The sequence below is a fragment of the Rhinolophus sinicus genome, linkage group LG03 (genome assembly GCF_036562045.2).
Source record: "Rhinolophus sinicus isolate RSC01 linkage group LG03, ASM3656204v1, whole genome shotgun sequence".
NCBI lineage: Eukaryota > Metazoa > Chordata > Mammalia > Chiroptera > Rhinolophidae > Rhinolophus > Rhinolophus sinicus.
In genome coordinates this window covers 46607987-46629065 of record NC_133753.1, presented here as the reverse complement: position 1 = coordinate 46629065, position 21079 = coordinate 46607987, and the positions used below count along the sequence as shown (strand labels likewise).

General features: G+C 48.0%; 1 protein-coding gene across 4 annotated transcripts in view; it reads right to left on the bottom strand.

The window, feature by feature from the left end:
• Positions 1–21079, bottom strand: part of DAPK2 (death associated protein kinase 2) — a 113721-nt gene that overhangs the window by 14713 nt on the left and 77929 nt on the right. For all 4 annotated transcript variants that reach the window (XM_074327592.1, XM_074327590.1, XM_074327593.1 and 1 more), the window contains exons 5-8: positions 9529–9658; positions 4089–4137; positions 3263–3289; positions 281–433 (exon numbers count right to left, since the gene is read on the bottom strand). In XM_074327592.1, coding sequence (XP_074183693.1) covers positions 281–433; positions 3263–3289; positions 4089–4137; positions 9529–9658 — 359 coding nt within the window. The remainder of the gene's footprint in view (positions 1–280; positions 434–3262; positions 3290–4088; positions 4138–9528; positions 9659–21079) is intronic.

Genomic DNA, 21079 nt, shown 5'->3' with positions numbered 1-21079 from the left:
CCAAACACACACTGCACACACACACACACACACACACACACACACACACATACACACAGAGTTATTTACATTTCAACAGGAAAAAAAGCAGAAAGACTTGAGCAAATAAGATCCATGCCAAGTCTCGGCCAGTCCACACTTCTCAGCACCTGCCCAGATTAGACCACAATGGTGCAGATGACAGCCCGTGACAAAGTGGGGACAGATTGACACATCTTGGGGAGGGGCAACAGGAGAGGGTCAGTACCTGAGAAACCCATGCCTTTCTCTGTCCTCTTACCGGGTGTCTTTAACCAGAAGCTTCCTAATGAAGTCCTTGGCCAGCTCGCTGGTCTGGCTGAAAAATTCCTCATCAAAGTCATAACTCACTGCTGTGATATTTGCCAGCGTTTCCTGCTTCGTGTCTCCCAGGAAAGGGGATGCTCCACTTAGGCTGAACACACAGAGAGGGAACATGTGATTATAGGAAAGTAGATGGAAGTGGGGGTGATGGGCTCAAGGAACCCTGACTCGTACTGTTGCATGGGGATGGGAGGCTCCCAGCAATACTGCCCACCCACCCTGGGCAGCCAGAGCAGCCTTTTCAAGTGAGTCCAAGTCAATACACTTTATGGAGCTCATACCAAGTGCTTGACAGAGAGAAATTGTGTCTTCAAGGGAATCGAAAGTGGCGGGGAGAGAAGCACAGAAGAACAATGCAGGATAGAAGCGAATGCCAGACCAAGGACGGGGAGCACAGGACGAAGGGGCAGCCCAGTGCAGGCTGCATGCATGGCAGAGTCGACATCTGCATCAGTTGTGTCTTGAAAAATGAAGATGTTGTCAGCAGTCAGAGAAGGAGATGGAAGGTCTTCTAGGCTCAGGGAGCAGCTGAGCAAAGCATAATAGGTGGAAGTCGATAGGCCATGAGAGACAGGAAGGGTGTGTGAGGTTCCCCTGCAGGGTTTGTCAAGGAGATGTCATTCAATAGTGACTCCTGAATGTACTGTCTTCTGACTCCTATTCTCATTGCTTATGGAAAACCTCTACTCAGATGTGCCATTGTCCTAGAAGTCACTGTGTCCAAACCTCCCTCCATGAGCTCCCCACCTTGATTAATAATGTCACTTCACAAGTGTACCCAAGCTAGAAACATAGGGGTCACATCTGACTTTTCCTTTCATTCCCCCACTTCATCTCACTGGCCAAAAAGTCTTGTTGGTTCCATTTACTAAATGTCTCTTAAAGGGCATCCCCATTCCCACTGCCATAATGGCTGCAAGGTGCACTGGAAAAATTTGGTATTTCAATTCTGGGTTTGAATCCCAGCTCTGTCCTTTGTTAGCTGCGTGAATCTAGAGAAGTTACTTAACCTCTCTGAGCTGCAGGTTCCTCCTCTGTAAAATGATGAAAATAAAAGTCTCCCCCTCACATTTCTGTTGTGGACAATAAATACGTATAGAATACTCCATGCAATCCTGCCCCATCCTAAAGCTCTGGAATTGATGGTCACTATTATTGTCGTTATTAGAACTCAAAGAACCTTCGATGACTCCCCATTTTCTAAAGGATGGAATCTAAACTCCTGAGCAAGGCCTCAGAAGTGGGTCCCTGTAACATGCTCAGTACACTTCACACACTCACTGTTCCCTTCTTCAGCAGGGAAGCCCTTCCCTCCACTTTTACTTGGAGAATTAACATCATTCCATAGGACCCAGTTCAAATCAATCACTAGCTATCTCTCTCCCTCCTTCCTCTCTCTCTAACTCCCTCCCTCTGTCCTCAACACCCCTCGTTAAACCTTCCACAGCTCTCCTGTCCGTCTCTCACAGAGGCGTGTTCATACCTCCGCCCACAGACTTGGTCCCACCAGGTGAGAGTTAGCTATCTTGTGTCTCCCCCGACCCAGGAGCTCCAGAGAAGCAGGGCCGACCCTTCATTATGTCACCATCCCCAGTGGCTGGCACAATGCCCGCCATGGAGCAGGCACTCAGTACACTGTGTGGAAGTCAAACGAACTACGAGAAGACTATGCGCCCTGTACACACTGGAATTGTTTAATATTTCAGTATGGAAACCAGAGTTCTGAGGAGATCAAGGTTTCAAGAGCCAATGCCTGAATATTCTGGCTCTGATCTGAAACTATAGAGCAATATATCAAACTCTCTCTTCGCATCAAATTCTTCTGGGTCTTTTTTAAAATACTGGTGCCCAAACCCCACCCCAGCAGTTCTGATCTAATAGGTCTGAGGTGGGGCCTGGACTGTGGCTGATATTAAAGTCTTGATGTGCAGCCAGGCTTGAGACCCGGCACCACAGCTTGAGGGGAGGGTCCCCAACATCACACAGAGCTCTCAGTCCAAGTGCTGCTGGAAGAGTCAGAGAACTGTTTACGGGGTTGACCCGTAACAGTGAGAATGACCCCCTCAGCTGTTGAGCATTGGTTCCCCTCGCCCCCCACCCCACCCCCATGGCCCCTCTCTGGCTGTGGGCTGACTCTCACCCAGCGTGCCACAGAAACAGCATTTTCCAGGTGTACTATGAGGGGAAACCGGTTGGGAAACAGTGAGGAATGAACACCTAATCGGCCATGTCCTACGTGCCAGAGCGGTGCAAGGAAATTTACACATGTCGGCTTATTTATCCCTTATTTATACACACCCGTGGCGGGAAGTTTGTGATTTCTATTTTTCTGACGAGAAAAATCTCATTTTTCTGATGAAGCCCAGAGAGAGGTTAAGAATCTGCTCGAGGCCACAGAGATGAAAAGTGTCAGATCCACCGCACACAGAGCTATGCAGGAAATCTCTACTTAAGCAACTGAATACTTCAGGGACAGGAAAGAGAGACTCTGGGGAGAAAGGAAGAGGGAGTGGGGGCTGGGAAAGGAAGGCAAAAGGGCCAGAAAGAAGAGGAGGGCAGGCGGGTAGCTTGAGGGCTCTCCCAAGGCTTCTGAGGGGAAGCTGCCATTCCCACAGGAAACCTCGGTCTGGGTCAGGCTGAGCAGTGGATCCCTGGCCAGGGTGAGGGTGCAGACACCGTGTGGGCAGGATGGAGGGCCCAGGCTGCTCTCCTGGGGTCCTACCCAACCCCCACCCAGGGCCAAAGGTGTGAAACGGAGCTAAGAGTGCTCAGCTTCAGGTTCGCTGCATGGATTGAACACATCTGGTTCGTGGTGGGTGCTCAGGAAACGTCAGTCTGTCTGTCTGCCTGCCCCTCTCTCCTTCCTCTTGTTTTCCCCAGGACTAAGCTGGGTGGGAGCCTCGGGATCAGCGATACTCACAGGATGTAGGTGATGACGCCTATGCTCCTGCAAAACAGAGAACAGTCAAGTCAGGACCTCCTGCTTCTAACCCCAGACCGGACTCTACCCCCCACAGGGCTCTCAGGGGAAGCACTCACTAGCCCCTCCACAGAGGCCTCTGGATGCCATCTCAGGCCCCACACCCCTCTTCATCCCCCTCTTCAGCAGCACCCCGGGAAGCGTGCGGAGTCATCAAGCTCTGGACATGGAGTCCGAGGACCCAAGTTCAAGATCAGACTCCTGTGCTTACAGGCTGTGACTGGGGCAAGTCCCTGATCAGCGCGGAGAATCCTTCTCTTCCCACAATGAGGATAATGAAAACTACCTCAACAGGACTGCTGGGAAGATGGGAGAAAGGTGCCAGACAACTAACTGTAAAGCACTGTTGAAAAGAAACAAGTCCTGTCTGTGCAGAGAATCAATCACTGTGGTTTCCCCAGGCTCGGAACAGAGTCTAGAATAGGACAGGCTCCCAGCAGTCATGGTTGACTGGCTGAACGAGCTATTGTTACCATTATCTTGCTCAGGGCGGTGGCAGGCCTCAGCGGTGAGCCTGCACCTCCAGTCTCACTTCTCCCCTTGTTCTCCACCTCAGTCATGTTCTAACTGGCCTCAGGGCCAGGCCTAGATGCCTCCACCTGCCCAGACTGTAGGCCCAGCACACCTGGAGTAGCCAGGGGCTCTAAAAGGTGAATGTGGAGAAAGGGGTTTTCATGGTCAAGGGGGATCTCAACCAGAGCCAGGGTCTGAGACCTTCTGTCTTTGGAAGGATCCTTAGACCACCTGGATGGCCTACACAACTTACCACATGTCAGCCTCCAGGCCCAGGGGCTCATAGTTCACAATTTCTGGAGCTGAAAGAAGCATGTCAAAGAGTCAGCAGAGTATGAAAAGGAAAAGAGATGGCTGTTGGGAATTTTAAGGAGTTTGGTGCCAAACGTCTCCACCCTGAATCCCCACTGAGGAAAACCAGAGCAAAGGAAGGAGATAATCCGGATCTAAGAGTTTTGAGGAAGTTAGCTCCCTGTTATCCTTGTAGAAACCTTTCACAAAGAGGTCTTGATAGTGAGGGAGAGGGAAAGCACATAGGAACATCTGGAAAAGGAAGAGGAGGATGAGGAGAGGAAGACGTAGGAAGGGGAAAGGGGGCCTAATGACAAGGCCTGTGTTAGAACGCTCTAGTGGAAACCAGTCAGGTCAGCACTGGAAAGTGATGGAGAAGGCAGAGAGGGAATCCACATTCCTCGAGTCTGGTCTGAAAGAGGGCACCTCCCACCTGAGGGACAGAAGGCCATTCTGGGGGCTACTGAGATGATGAATTTGAGGTGCTGGAGGGGCCCCCAGGGAAAGATGTCCAGAAGAAGCTGGGTATTGGGGAGTGGGCCAGAGCCATCAACTTTACAGTCATCGTACAGGTAGAAACAGGAGTTGTGCAAATGATGCGGTGAGTAGGAAAGGGTGCAGAGTCTAGGAAAGAAGGCTCTGCTGAGGAAAAGAGACCTAACGGGGCCCAGAGATCAAGCAGACAAGCACTAGAAAACAAGTGTTGAATTCCACACTCACTGCAGTGCCCAGAGTGTGGAAAGGGAGATAAGAGTGTAGACGACTCTTAAAAAGCTTGGTGATGGAATGGAGGAGAATGAGAAGGGCAGTAGCTAGAGACGGGAGAAGGACTGAGCCTGTTTAACCACTAATGGAAACAGAGGGAGAGCGGGAAAGGCTGTTGGTTCATCTGGACCAGTACCGAAACCACCTCATCTCCAAGGTAAACCCACCATCCCACACTCCCACCTCTCCCCTACTTCCAGATACAGGGAACCCCTTCCTGGTTTTGCTTAATTTTTAGCTTCATAAAAATGATGTCATACTGCACGTGATCTACTGTCACTTGATTTTTTCCCCCCACTCAACATTATACTTCTAGCGTTCATTGAAGGTTCATCCACTGAATGATCTTTCATTTTCACTGCTGTATAATAGTCCATTGTGTGGAGATAGAATTTTATTTTTTACTCATTCTCCTCTCAGTGATCCTCTGGATGGTTTCTACTTCTTTTATTATTGGAACAACAATGCTATGAACTTTTTTTGTACATAGCACTTTTTTTGTCTCCTGGCGCACACACACTTAAAGACTTTCTCTATTACAGTGATATTCAAAGTGTGGTCCACAGAAAAAGAGTCTGCAGATTGTCACTGGTCCAGACAAGATAGGAACAGAAACGGAAAGTAAGCATTAGAGACTCATATGCAGCAATCTGACATTGTCTTGACATTCAAACTATGATAATTTTTCTGGGAATTAATTTTTCTTGTATCTTACCTAAGAAGCAGTCCAAGGCAGATGGAAGAATTGTTGTTTCTTTCACCATAGAGAGTTTGAGAAGCACAAGTCACTTTCCAGTGCTTATCTGCTCCATATACTTATCCACTCATTTCTGCCCTCTATGTGCTTTTGTCTGTCTCTTTATTCCCTTTTTCCCTGTGCTTTTCTTCTTTCTTCTTTCTTCTTCTTCTTCTCCCCCTTCCCTTCCTTCTCCTTCTTTTTTCAGTTTTTTTCATTGTTTCTTCCCCCAACCTATATTTTTGCAACGGCTACCCTCATCATTGTTTTAAACAGAAAATGGTTATATTTGCCTAATGTTTACTGATATCTGTGCTCCTATTGCTTCTTACATTGAGACCTCCCTTTAGAGGTCATTTTCCTTAATTCAGATGTACATCTTTTAGAAGGTCCGTTCATAGAGTTCTGTTGGTGGTTAATTGTTTTGTTTTCTTATTGTTATTCTTTTTGTTTTTTGCTTTGTTTTACCTGAATCTTTTATCCTCATTCTTGACATGTAATTTTCCTGGGTACACAATTATGGGTTTTTTTTAATTTTCCTCAGCTCTTTGAAGGTACTATTCTACTGGACATTTGTTTTGAGAAGCACGTTGTCAGTCTAATTACTGTTTGTTTGTTTGTTTGTTCTGTAGGTCATCTGTCTTTTCTTTCTAGCTGCTTTTAAGATCTTCTCTGTCTTTGCTACCCTAGAATTTAACTATAATGTGTATAGGTATGGATTATTCTTTTCTGTTTGATATACAAGTACATTGTTCTTTCTTTATCTGGGGATACATATTTTTACATTAATTCTAAAAATTCTCAGCAATTTTCTTCAAGTATTGCTCCTCTAGTGTCTCTATTCTTTCCTCTGAGATTCCAAATACACCTACGTTAGGCTTTCTTTCTTTCACTTATCCTCTTTTGCTTATCCTCTACTTCATATTTTTGTCTTTGTCACTCTGTGGTACTCTAGCTAATTTTTTTCCAGCTTGGTCTTCCAATTCTTCAACTTTCACCTCAGCAGTGTGTAATCTGCTGGTTAGCCCGTTGAGTTTTAAATTTCTATGACTATATATCGAATTTCTTAAAGTTCTATCTGGTTCTTTTTAGAATTTGCCTGGTCATTTTTGGGACTCTCTTGTTGCTTGCTCATTCTGGTGATTCTACCTTTTATTTCTCTGTACAATCCATTTATTTTATAGTCAATATCTGACAATTTCAATATCTTATGTCTTTGAACATCTAAGTCTTGCTCATCTCTGACTGAAATGCTGATACGTGCTCTTGCCTTTGGGAGAGGGCCTCCTACTGAATTTTCTTGCTCCAGTTCTAAGTTCATTTCATTGGCTTTTGGGAGGAGGAGGTGATGCTGAAGGTGTTACTACCCTTAAAGATGTCTCTGATTTCCCAGGAGTCCAGAATTTCATTAAAAAGTATATTTTTCTGAAGAATCCAGTTTTGTAATGGGAGGGCTTGTGGAAAACCAGGTCCACCACCCTCCGGGAAGCTGACACTAAATTTTTAACCCTGGACCTCAGGTTGAAATTTCAAAGGAATGGAGGGAGTAGGGAAAGTGGTTATAACCTATTTCTCAGGGATCTTGGGCAAAGAAAGTCATCATAGTTTGGGCAGGGGCTTAGAGAAGATACCCTATATATCTCTAAGGTACAAACAAAACCAGTTTGGGGCTGGAGCTGACTCATATTGACTAATAAGAGTCAACTGTGAGCAATTCTTCCCAACTCTGAATTCAGTGATACATTAGTAGCTTGAAATTGGCAAACGTTATAAATTAAGGCTTGGTTTTGTTTTGAGACCCAGTTATTAAGACATTTACCAGCATGTCACTGGGCAAAACCCTCCACAGTCTGGCTTCACCCATTACTATCCCACTCACACAAGTAGTCTGTGTGAACTCTCTGCTCCATCCAGAGTGGACAGTGAATTGTCCCTGATAAATGCGCTCATTCTGGCCCTATCCCCCGGCTATGGATGACTGAGCCTGGAATATGCTCATCCTCTACCCTGGCTCCTTCCCCATTCCTCTTCAGATACTTCTCCCACCCACAAGAGCCCTGTCCCTCACTGATTCAAGGCCATAACTGATATCTCCGACTGCGAGAATGGATATCTTGTTTGAACAGGCTTTGAGAGCTGTCTACATCACTCACTTTACCATTAATCACATCCTGTCTTGTGGCACCTCTTCCATTAGTGCCCTGAATTTTTAGTTGAACCGTTTATTGTTCTTTAACACTTGGTTTGACTTAACTAAATTAACATATACATTTTTACCATACATGTGAATGGTGGACAGTGACTGCTGTCTCAGAAAAAGTTCAAGAATAGATGTCTTGTGCTCCAGGTTCAAGCTGGCTCTGCCACCAACTCGCTGTGTGGCGTTGGGTGTATCATTCTGAGTGTGGTTCCTACCATCACTGTATCGGTCCCTAGTACCTCACCTGATAGCTGTCATACGGAAGGTGAAGGAGCACCACTGGATGACCTTTACTAAACTCTTCCAGCCCTCTAAGTCCACATTTGTTAAACTAGACCAGACGATGTGAAAAGAGCTTTCCAGCACTCCTTTGCGGTGGCTTGATGTCGTGCTTCCACAAAGGGTAAGCCCCTTGGAGTCAGGGTCTTCTTAGAGAGACAACCCAGTATGACGGAAAGAGCACAGGCTTTCCTGTGGATGTATCTGTATTTGAGTCTCAGCTCCACCACCTACTGGCTGTTTTGCCCTGAACAAAGCAGTTGATAGAGAAAATAATTAAATCTGCTTCATGAGGTGCTTTGAGGATTAACTGAGATAATGTCTGTGGAGCACCACGCATACCCTGTTTCCCCAAAAATAAGACCTAGCCGGACAATCAGCTCTCATGCATCTTTGGGAGCAAAAATTAATATAAGACCCAGTATTATATTGTTATGTTATGTTATGTTATGTTATGTTATGTTATGTTATGTTATGTTATATTATATTACCTGGTCTTATAGTAAAATAAGACCGGGTCTCATATTAATTTTTGCTCCAAAAGATGTATTAGAGCTGATTGTCCAGCTAGGTCTTATTTTCGGGAAACACAGTAGTACTTGGCACACAGCAAGATTCCCCTACCGAGGGGGGTCTTTGGGCGCTCTGCAGGGCCATTCCATAGTATCTGCAGAGTGTGTACGTGTGGCCTGAAAATCCATCAGAGTAGATGCTCTGACACATTCTGTCTTCATTTTTGATTAGAATGTGGTCAGAAGTTTCAGCACCCAGGTTTTAAGGAGACCATACCTTCCCTCCATTTCCAAGACCACTCCAGCTCCCAAAGCAGAGAGACAGTGGTTCTCAACTCTCATTCCTTTCCCCTTTGCAGGGCTGTTTCGTTATGACCCCCAATCTGCAGCCCCAGCCCCACGAGGGAGTTTCTGGGGCTGGGCCATGGGTGAGAGAAACAGAGGGAAGAGGAGCCTCCAGGGCCCCCCGTGTGTGAATAAAGGCACCCAGGACAGGTGAGTGTGTGGATCTGGCATCTGGCCAATGATTCCCCTTTTTCTTCTCAGGAAATCAAATGCGACTCCAGAGAGTTGAATTTACAGCAATGCAAGAGGGTGAGGTAGTTTTAAATCTTCACAACAAACTCATCGAAGAGCTGGTGGTGGTGCCAGCTCTGGGAGGGTTTATCTCTGCAGTGGCCTCTAGCCACACCTGGCCTTCCTAGGTCCCACTGGGCACTCAAAGCCAGCCCTGGACCCTCACCCAGAGGCTCAGCAAGACTTCTCCCCCCCCCATTAGGTGTTGAGGGGTCTCCAAGGCCTCATTGCTCAGCACAGAGGCTGGAGTCCCAGACGCAGGGTTTGCTCCTGGGATTTCTTTACCTTTTGATCCCAGATTCTTTGCTGGGAGAGAAGTAGACCTAGGACTCACCAACAAATTCTGGCGTGCCAAAAATATTCTTAAATTCAACTCCATCTTCTATTTCGTGAGCCAGGCCAAAGTCAATCAGCTTGATGTGTGGAATGGGAATATTCTTGTCTAACAACATAATGTTTTCTGGCTGGAGAACAAAAAAAGGAAAGGAAGAAAAGATGGTAATTAAAGCCCCGTTTTGTGATTTTGCTTTGGGCTGGGGTGGGGTTTGGTGTTCTTTTTTTAGGAGACAAAGACCACATGAACTCTTTCTTGTTTTTGTGTCCTCACTCTTCTTCTGGGAAGGCTGAAACAGGCAAGCACTGAGGGCAACGTCTCGGTTTTACCAAACCCGCTGCTCATGGCAGACACGGAGATGTTGGCTTTCATCACCCTTTCTGTCTCTGAATGGCAGGTCCCTTCAGTGCAGTGCCTCTGTTTCTCTATCTGTCAGATGCAACCAGGGACATAGATACCCACAGCATTTCCTGTAAACAAAACCACCGCCTCTGTGTAAATGTGATGGGGGCAGAGGCATCGCAGCCAAGCCTCCTCGGTTTACACTTGGCTTATTGACCTTCATCTTCCTGGCCACCTCTTTCCCCAGGCCAGCCAGCTTCCTGTTGACAATACTCTTCTCCTCTAGACAAATGGTGTGGCTCACACTTCTCTATGTGTTTAACTAATTTTGTCCCTCAGCAGGACACAGGGGAAAATGTACCTGATTTCCAGGGAAAATACCAGCTGCCCTGGCTATTTCCAGCCGAGCAAACAGCTGCCAGATCTGACATAACAATGCGCGTGTGTGTTGGTGGCGGGACAGCCCCTGCCCTGGCCTCATACACCCTGGGCTTCCCGTGAGACCAGAGCAGAATCCTAAGTCCTTCTCACCCCCACCCAACCTCTCAGAGTATGAACTGGGTGAGCAGGTCCCTCTGTTTCATCCTCTTTCCTCCCACTCCCACCATGACTGTCCTAGACTCCATTCAAAGTGGAATCTCCTGACAACATACAACCACACAAAAACGTGTACACAAATGTCATAAGAGGATATTCATAATGTAACAGTGACATTATATCTTCTATTTTGAGATTCAAACCTCGTGTTAATAATTCGATTTGACAGTGTGGTTTGTCTTGGGACTTTTTAAACGTTTTTCTTTTCCTTGCTTCCCTCCCCACTGGCCAAACCTGAATAATTCTGTTTACTATACATTTACTATGCAAGTGTCTACCAACTGATGACTAAATAAACAAAATGTGGTGTATCCATACAGTGAAGTCCAGCCATGAAAACGAATGAAAGCAAAGAAAAAAACGAAAGGAATGAAGTACCAAAACATGTCACAGCAGAAATGAAGGTCGAAAACATTATGCCAAGTGAGAGAATCAATTACAAAAGACCATGTATTACATGATTCCATTGATACGCAATATCCTGAATAGGCAGATCCAAAGAGACATAAAGTAGATTAGTAGTTGCCTAAGACTGGGGGGATGGGGAGCGACTGCTAATAGGTACAGGGTCCCTTTTAGGGTAATGAAACATTCCTAGAGTTGGTTATGGTGTTAGTTGTACAACTTTGTAAATTGTACACTTTAAATGAGTGAAGTGTATAGTATAGGACATCTCTCAAGAAAGCAGTTTAAAATCAATAAACAAACAAAGAAACAGGTGTCTGTGTGTTTAAGAAAACTGAATGTCCCTATTTCTCAGGCTACTGAAGAATTTCCGGCCTTGCACCTTTGCTCAGATCACTTGCTCCACCCGGCAAGCCTTCTGTGCAGTCTCTGCCCGCCAAGATCCTACTGGGCTTCAAAGTCTAACCCACCCACCTCATCCTGAAAACCCTCCTCAGCAGCACTAACCATCGCTACCACCAGAGGTGAACTCTCCCTCCCCCAGGCTCCTCCGAGCTTATCTGAACCTTTTTGTTATGACACTCAGCTCGCTTTCCCTTGTCCAAGGGCCCTTGCTGCCTTTGTGCTAACTCCCCTTCGGGATCCTCGGCAGGAGGGGGGATTCAGGTCTTTGCATCTTGGTCCCCACAGCGCAGAGCACAGAGGCTGGCAGGCCGAGGGTGGCCCTATCTGTTAGCTGAACGGATTCTGAATCTGGACTAAAGACACCTCAGGAACCCCCACCTCAAACTTCCCGGCACCACGATGTCTCTGTGACCTCACATCACAGTGGCTGAAAACTTTCACTCAAGTGAGCTGGCTGAGGGCCTTTTTCAAAAAAATAAATGATACATTTCCTTTAGCATTTTTCAGGCTTGTTTATTCTTTCTTCCCCCCTGGAGATTTCTCTCAACTTTATTTTGAAACGTGTCCAAGTCCTTTTCCAAGGCAGAGGCAAGTTTTAGGCTCTGCAGAAAGGAGAGTGAGGACACGGTAAGGTCAGGAGACAGGACCCAGGCAGGTGGCCCTACTCCAGTGCCTCCAACCGCACTGTCTGGCAGCTGCCCACAGACCCCACAAGGGCCCGTGCAGTCAGCTGCACGCTCCCCACTGCACACCGCGTCCTGGGAAGGTGGCTTTTCCTCCCTCCATTCCAGCACATTCCTCAGCCACCTTATTGGGAACTTCTCTTCTCTTCCAGAGAATGACCTTGAGGCTTGTCCCTGGGGCCAAGGGGCCAAAGCCCAGAGCCTTCTGAGCACCACACGGTGCCTGAAGTCCAGGTACTGCCACACAACACTCTGAATGAGGACAGGAGCCGCAGTGGACAGAGGCAGACACACCAGACCTGTGAACCCCGGGACCATGGGGCAGCAAGGACAGGGGTGGGGAAAGACAGGGAGGAAGGAAGAACAATTTTCCCAGGCAGCACAGCCCTGAGAGGTGAGAAGCGTCCTCGCTTCGCATCCTCTCTTCTCAGTGACCCACAGTATAGGGGAAACAGCCTCTCCACCGGCTTGTGAGAATCTCACGGCAAGGCCACGTTTTCTCACCTGAGTCCCGCCTGCGCCCAGCCCCATTCCAAGAACCTAACACACAGCAGATGGCTTCTCCCCTGCTTGGAACACTCTCCCTGCAGTTCCTATCCCAAACGTGGCTAATTCTTATTCACATTTCAGTAAAAATAGTACCTCCTGTAGAAGGCCTTCGCAGGCGCACGTGCGCACACACACGCCACCTATTGCATTGCTTCTTCCACTGTCTCAGGGTGGTGGCTGACTTACCTGTCTCCCTGCCCTGGGCTGTAAGCTTCCTGAGGGTTTTGCGCCTATTATCTACCCAAAGCTTGGTATAGAGGCTGGAATCCATCAGGTGCTCAATAAATGATCCCTGAGTGAATTCAGGAGCCATTTAGTAAGCTGCAGCCGTGTGCTCACTGAGCACATGACATATTTTATACCTCACTGAAATGAACCCTCTCAGCTTTTGCAGTGGGTATTATCATTCCTCTGTTTCAGAAAAGAAACCACGACTGAAGTACTGGCTTTAACCTTCACCTGACAGGCTCCAGTGCTTGCATTCCTCACCACCAGACTAAATGATCCCCCTTCCCTGCCTCTCAAGGGTCCTGGGAAGCTACTGCAGGAAGAAGTGGGACTGCCGCTTGGCCTGGCACCCTGGGGCGGCCTCACAGCCTGGCTCAGGCACAGCACCTTTCCTGCTCTGGCACCTGCTTCCTGTCCCAAGATGCCTTTTCTTCCAGTGATGCTTTTACCCAGATGAGGGGCCCCAACCCTTGCCCCTGGCCTGGCCCTCATGCAGTGAGTGTCCAGAGACTCAGAAAGGACCTCCTGGGCTGGATTTCCTCATCTCAGTGAGAAGACAGAGATCCTGGCAAAGAGAGTCCCAGGGTGGGTCTGGATGAAGTGATGTGACCTGGGAGTTTCAGATGGGAGCTTGCCCTGGGACAGCAGGACTGTTCTGAAGGACAGTCAGGACGTGGGTTCTTGTCCCTACCTCACCACTGGGCCATTTGGACCAGATGTACCTTTAGGCTTAGACCTGTCCTGACTGCGAGAACACAGAGGCCATGGGAACCAGTGCTTCCTGCTTCCTTCCCAGGCCAGCAAGGCAATTTCAGCCAGTCAGATTTGGACTCCACATCTGTAGCTCCTTCTGCTTTCAGAAAGGCTTTCTTCTTGCTATTCTAACCTCCACTAATAGCCTGATGATACCCAGAAGGTAATGCAGGGACTGATATTTACCAAACATTTACCAAGACAAGCAGGGCACTAGTGTTCTACACTAGTCATCCTTGCAGCCACCTCAGTGGTAGGTACTATTATCAACCCCATTTCACAGATGAGGAAAACAGAGGCTCAGGGAACTAATGTATTTGCCCAAGGTGCAACAGCTCATAATGGCAAAGTCAGGGGGTGCTTCCTGGGCAGTCCAGCCCTTGCTCTCTTCACCACATGACCCAGTTTGGTTAAATATCTTCGGCGGTCCCCCTGACCACCAGAGAAAGCCCAATGCCCTGCCTGATATTTAAGGCATCCAAGGCTCTGCACTGGCTGCCCCACGCTGTCTTTCCAGCCTCACTGCCCATCACTTGCCTGCACCTGACCCATATCCCCTCAGGGTGGTATTACCGCCCCCAGAACAATGTCTCCGTTTCCTCCTTTGCTCCGGCTCTTCCCCTTGCCTAGAATGCCTTTCCTACTCTTCTTCACACTCTAAGAGCCTATCCCCCCATCCCTGCCTCCTTTTGCTCTTTTACTTTTCAATGAAATATTCCCCGACCTTGTGTTCTAACCCACTCAGCGCTGACCGAGCAGTCCGAGTTGTAGGAGGCTGTCTCTCATATTGTCACGCCGCTTTCCTGGGTGGTGGCCTCCCTGAGAAAATTTGAATCAGTTTCAAGGATCCTGGCATCCCCTGTAGTGTCTTGAGGGCCAGCACAGCAGCAGTCCCCCCAAGGGTTTGGTCTAAGTTTCTTTGCTTCCCCATTCCCCAAACAGGGTGGGGGAGGAGTGGTAGAAAAGAGCCCAGGCCCGGTACTGGGAAACTCCACTTTCAGCTTCACCCAAGGCTGTGAACTGAAGCAGTCCAGGTCCTCTCTCTGGGCCTCAGTCCCCCAACTCTAAAATAGACACGGGATGATATCCCAAGTCCCTTTGAGCTCCAGGCTCTGCAGCAGCAAGGTGGCGGCAAGGTGGCACAACCTCCCGAGCTGGCGGGGCCAATTCCCCAAGGCATGACATGCAAAAGCTCAGGTCTCCAGGCCCCAGGTCAGGAAAAAAGAACAGGCAGCTGTGACCACAAGCCTCTGGGCCCAAGCCAAACTGGCCTCGGGCGTAGTATGATCCTATCTCTGCTCCCTCGCTCCTGTCACTCTCCTCCAGCTTTATTTACATCAGCTAAATAGTTCACCTACGCACCTGACATCATCTCAAAAGCACGACTGGAGGGAGGGATCATGTTCTCATAGGTGCTGCCATTACCCAGGTCTCATGGAACAGCCACCAGGAGGTGAAACTGCCCTCACCTATCAAAATAAACCCACCCCGCTCAGACCACCAGGCAGGCAGCTGTGGAAGAGGCCAACATGCCCCTTCGTGTTCTAGTGGATCTGGCCAGAGGTGCCTGCTCTGGGGAGAACCAGAAGCTGGTCCTCCAGGTGGGATCCACGTCTATGGGTGACACCTAGCACAGCATGTCCAGGAGCCCCTGCTGATGAAGGCAACCTGGGTGGGTGACTATGTAGTAAGGTGTACATGACCAGAGCTTAGAGTCAGGCAGGTCTGGGTTCAACTCCTAGCTCTCACAGTGAAACCTGGGCAGACATTGGATCTTTTAGAGGCTTGGTGTACCATCTGTAAAAGGGGACAACATCTACCAAGGCACAGAGTTGTTCTGAGGATTCTGAGTTGCTCCCCGCAAGGAGTGATACCCAGCACCACTTGTTCACTCCCTTCTGGGATGCAGACTTGACTGCCAACATCATCCCTGAGAACTTTCCAGCATCCCTACTGAATCACCTGCACACGGCTGAGGACTGTGACCTGCACAGACCCACCTCCTCCCCCACTCATCTTCTGCTTCCCTCTTTGTACCCCGTTTCACCCCCAGACTCACAGTGTTGGGCCTGCAAGGGACCTCAGAGATCATTTAGTCCCTTCACGTTTCAGAACAAGCCAGAGAGGTCAAGAAATGGCCAGGTCTACCGAGCAAGGAGCAGAGCCCAAGTCTGCTGACCCCCAGCCTAGTGCCCTCTCCAGGTGTCTGTGTGGCCTGCCTGTCACTGGATAAGGCTGCTCAGCTCAGTAGAGCAGGAGCCCGGCCATAGGACAAGGAACCTTCACTGGAAATGTCAAGCACAGCTCCAGATTATTTAGGAAGTGCCGGGCAATCTGAGAAAGCAAGGCGGTTCCATACCAGGGCTCTGTGGGCAGGTTTCCATGGTGCTGCAGCTCACTCTCCTCCCAGCACACTGTAGATGAGACCACAGCAGCCCCTCCCCACCAGCCCCCAGGGTGGCCCAAGCCCCATGCCCACCTCCATCTAGCTTTCAAGGCCTCCCACCTCTGGCCAGATCACCGTCTGCCACAGCCAGGCTGACCTCCTCATCACCCCTACCCCAACCTGCAGCTCACTCTGTGGAATGCCTTCCTGACAAGCTCCTTCCCCCTGCTCACCACCCAGCTCCAGCTCTTTCACCCTGGAACACCTTCTATGACCCTCTCCTACAACACCCATGGGCCTGCATGGTACCGATACGCCTCTGGCAGAGAATCAACTGCCCTATAATTACTTCCTTACGTGTCTTCTCCCCATTATACTGAAGCCCCATGAGGGGGGACAGGGGCCTTCCTCTCATTTCCATCCCTAGAACCCAAGAGTGGCTGGCACTATCGTAGGCGCTCAGGAATTGTTCACTGCATACGTGAATGGATGAATCGATGTAATCAGATGTGTCTCCTACACATCCTGCTTCCAGGCAATCAATACAGACAATGGCTCAAAGCCTTAGAACCTGGGTTTGAATCCATGTGTGACATGTACCAGCAGTCTGACACTGAGCAAGATACTTAGCCTCTGCTGACCTCAGTTTCTCCACCATAAATTAAGAATAATAATAAAACCTACCTTAAGAGGGTTACTAAGAGGATCAAACAAGTGTCCTGTAGCCGTTATCATCATCTGTCATTATTTCCTTGATCATGTCTCTCCTTCCCAGAATGATAGTCTTTATTTTATCATCTGCCTATTGAAATCCTCCCTATCCTTCCAGGCCCAGCTAAAATTCTAACTCCTCCAGAAAGTATCATCTGAATACCCAGCCCAGCGCTTCTTCCTTCTCCCGGCTCCACGCTTGTGCAGCAATCTTGACCTGCAGCATTATGTTTGCCAAGAACTCTGTGTGTCAGTCTTGCCTGCCCCGCAGATGGCATATTTGCTGAGGCCAGGGCCTGCTTCTTATACTTTTCCTGTGTTACCTGAAAGCACAGGGCTTCATATATAGCAAAACCTATCGCACTTAGTTTGCAAAGCATTCACACACATCTCATTTGATTCTCACTCTCTGATGCAGGTGCTGTCATCACCCCCATTTTACAGATGACTAAACAGAGGCTCAGAGAGGTGAAGTGCTTGCCCGAGGTGCCTCAGCTAATAAGGAACGGAACTGAGACTCAAGCTCTGGCTGACTCCAAATCCTGTGTGCTCTCCCCTCTCCCATGCTGCCTCCCTTCCTCTAGTAGATGCACAGTGCCCACTGGGATCACCCCTGCCTACTGCCAAAGTGGGCATTTCCATCTCAGCTCTGGTGCCTAATCAGCTTGCCACGCAGCTGTATGTTTTTCCCAGAAAACTCAGCTGTGGCTTAGGGAAGGGCCCTAACTCAGTCGCACTGGATTTGTTAAACCATAGCCTCCCTCCATTCACTCAGAACCTCCTCCTCTGGGGGAGGCCACTGCATGGCTGTGACCTCCTGCTGCCCTGCCGGGGAAAGCAGGAAACTACCTACTCTATCTATGATCTTGTGGGGTAGAGATAGGGAAATAAAAATTCAACTTCAAGGCCATTCTAGGACCACTGGCCTTCAGCCTTGAGCCAATCAGCAATGCTGCCTTTGTGGTCTGTGCCACACACCAACTAGCATTTGCCATGGGCTCTCCCCACACACGACTTTATTAAATCACCACAGCTGCCAAGCTGCGGATGGCCAGTGCCCTCATCTAAGCAGTGAGGAACCTGGGCCTGGTTCCAGGTATTCTGCTCTGCTTTGGGGGCCCCATCTGAGCTAATTGCCCATTGGGATCCCCTGGGGATGGTGTTAAAAATACCAAACTGATTAAATCGACTCACCAGGAGTGAGGCCCCAAAATTGGTTTTGTAAAGCAAGCTCTCCATGGAAGTCCAGAGTAGGCAGGGCCCAGGGTTTGGGAAACCAGCGCTAAAGAGGACCCTGTCATCAGACAGACACGAGTCGAAATCCCACTTCTGCCCCGTGCTAGCTGTGTGACCTTAGCAAGTCATTCACCTCTCTGAGCCTTGGCCCAACATCTGCAAAATGGGAATATTAATATGGTAATGGACTCTGAGGAGGCATGATGAAGCCCTAGGAGCCTCCCGGATCTGTAAAACGGGTACCGCCCGGAACCTCCTTCACAGGGTTGTGTGGATAAAATGAAGAGACACATGCAGAGCACTCCGAGAAGAGCCTGCATGTTTACTGTGCTCAATAAATGTTGGCTGCCATTGTTATCACACCACTGCTGCCCACAACAGTCAGCCTGCAGGTAGCGCTATCTTGGTGACAAACGCTTTCACCTAGAGGATCTCAGAGAACCAGGGCTGTGCCAGAGCTGGCGCCTACTGGCTCATGACAGCCGATGACTCAATTTGCAGGAATTTTGCCAGCCAGTTGCTAAAGCGCTAATGTAATATTACTTTAATATTAAAAATTAAATTATACAAACTTATATAAATATTACTTATATAATTATATTAACTTTAGTTATAAACTTAAGTAAATTAAAAACAATACTTAAAATTTATCGCTTCCTAATTTTTAATTATATTTTAGTATCATCTATGCTCTTGAGGCTATTTCTGCCTTTTAGCTCTGTATTGGGGAAATACTATATAATGGTGTGCTCCTGCACCCCTCTTCCCAGCTCTAGTCAGTGATGTCACGTTGATACCTTGAAATTGGCCATAGTGAGTGTATTTACACCACCGAAATTGGCAGACACTACAAATCAAGACTTGATTTATTGTCTTCTTGATTCTAGACTTAAGAAGTGCTAGATGGGCCAGCCCGGTGGCTCAGGCAGTTAGAGCTCCATGCTCCTAACTCCGAAGGCTGCCAGCTGCCGGTAACCGATCAACCTCGAGTCCCGCAACAGATGGTGGGCTCCGCCCCCTGCAACTAAGATTGAACACAGCACCTTGAGCTGAGCTGCAGCTGAGCTCCCAGATGGCTCAGTTGGTTGGAGCACGTCCTCTCAACCACAAGCTTGCCGGTTCGACTCCCGCAAGGAATGGTGGGCTGTCCCCCTGCAACTAGCAATGGTAACTAGACCTGGAACTGAGTTGCGCCCTCCACAACTAAGACTGAAAGGACAACAACTTGACTTGGAAAAAAGTCCTGGAAGTACACACTGTTCCCCAATAAAGTCCTGTTCCCCTTCCCCAATAAAATCTTTTTTAAAAAAAGTGCTAGAGAAGATCACTGAATAAAGCAGCTTAAACTTAAAAAGGTGCTGTGTCTGTAGCCATTATTTTGTGAATAGCACAGAAAATTCAGGAAATTTTTTTTCAATATGCAGAAACTATTAACCTATTCAGCAAAGACGTCACTCATGTCACTGGTAAACAAATAAAATTCCAACGCGGATCTTCGTGGTTGCATTTTGAATGAAGTTCCGACATATCTTCATGGTTTCATTTTCACCTTACTTGTTAATGTAAACAAAAATAGCAACCAACATTCTTGTTGGACCTATACTCATTTGTCAACTGCATCCACAGGTTGGCTACTGATACAAGAGTTTGGCAAAAACCAAGGAAAGTGTTCTAGAGAATTTACAATAAAAATGATGTTTTTATTATTTGTAAATTGTATTATAAATCTTTACATCATAAAGTTTGTAGTAAGTGTATGTATTTATACGTGTGTACGTGCGTACGTGTGTGTGTGTATAGCCACATTTGTTTTTCAGAGGTCTGGCTGTTACCAAAACAGCACTGCACAGAAACTCAGTGAAGTTGGTTACTGTCTCTGTTTTCCAGATGAGGACCTGAGAAACAGAGAAGTTAAGTAACTTATTTAAGGCCACACAACTAATAAGTGGTGGAGGCAGGTTTGAGCCCAGGTCTCCTTAGTGCCAAGGTACCTGTTCTTTCTACCACCCTTCACTGCTTCCAGAATCAGATTCTTTCACTCCTACTGAGATCAGCTGCAGTGGGAGGGCTGATGGTAGAGCTGCGAATAGAACTTAAAAGGCACTGTTTGAACACATACTTCAGTGGAGGTCAGGCCTGCCAGGGGTCCAGAGTGGAGGGCTTCGGGCGGCTGGGAGCAGCATGAGGCCTCTGAGCACGTACCCTTTCTGGCAAAGGCGATAAGGACAAAAGAGGACAGGGACACGGCATTTTTGTCTTAGGAGCCTCATCTGTAAAATGGGGATCATGATTCATCTACTCCAACCGATATCAGCCTTACACAGTGTCCTACCACCCTGGAAATCTGCCCAGCCTGCTGGCCGAGAAATGCCACCGTATTCATCCTCCCTTTGGATTTTTTCATGCCCACCTTTCTTTCAGAATTCTATTAGAGGCAAGAGAGGAACAGGGAGAAATGCGGCCTAATAGGGAGGCTAGTTAGCACTTGCAAGGAGTTTTAGAGTTGGCAGGGCCCTTTCATAAACACTGATATCTTCCTGGTCCCTCATTCCACTCCTGTGGGATAGGAAGGAAAGGCAGTATTATCCTCACTTTCAAGGCCAGGAAAGGTCAAAGATGTGACCTCCCCCAAATCCCACAGCAAGGGTAAGACTCAAATGCAGGCTCAACCCCAATCCTCTCTTCTTTCCACTTTGCCATGTGGCCTCTGCTGTATCTTGCAAGAATCAGCTAGTTGGTTTAATGCTCCCCATTTCAAAGCATCTACATTTCAGTACTTTTAATAGTGGCTCTCCATAGTTTAATTTTTGCTACATTTTGTTCTTTCCCTCAACCATTCAGGAGTTCAGTGTCCTCACTTCACTTGTCCTCAGGTTACCCCAGGGTGGTTTTGCAGTAGCTGGTAAAGCAGCCAGCATGCATGCATTTCTAGGGCTCCAGCTCACAGTCTGATGCAGGGCTGAGAGGATGTACCCATGGGGTACGGTATGAAGCTGGGGCACAAAGGAACCGGAAATAGGATCCACCTCTCAAAACACACCATGATGGTAAGGAAATCAGGAAAGACTTGTATAAAAATTCTACAGCAAAGTAAAATACGCCAGAGCACACGTGGTCTGCTTGGGTGAGAATACAAAATGAAAAAAGCAGGAGAGAATATCATGAAAGTAGTATAACTTATAAGCACCTTAAAACACACATACACACACACACACACACACACACACACACACACACACACACACCTGTTCATAAA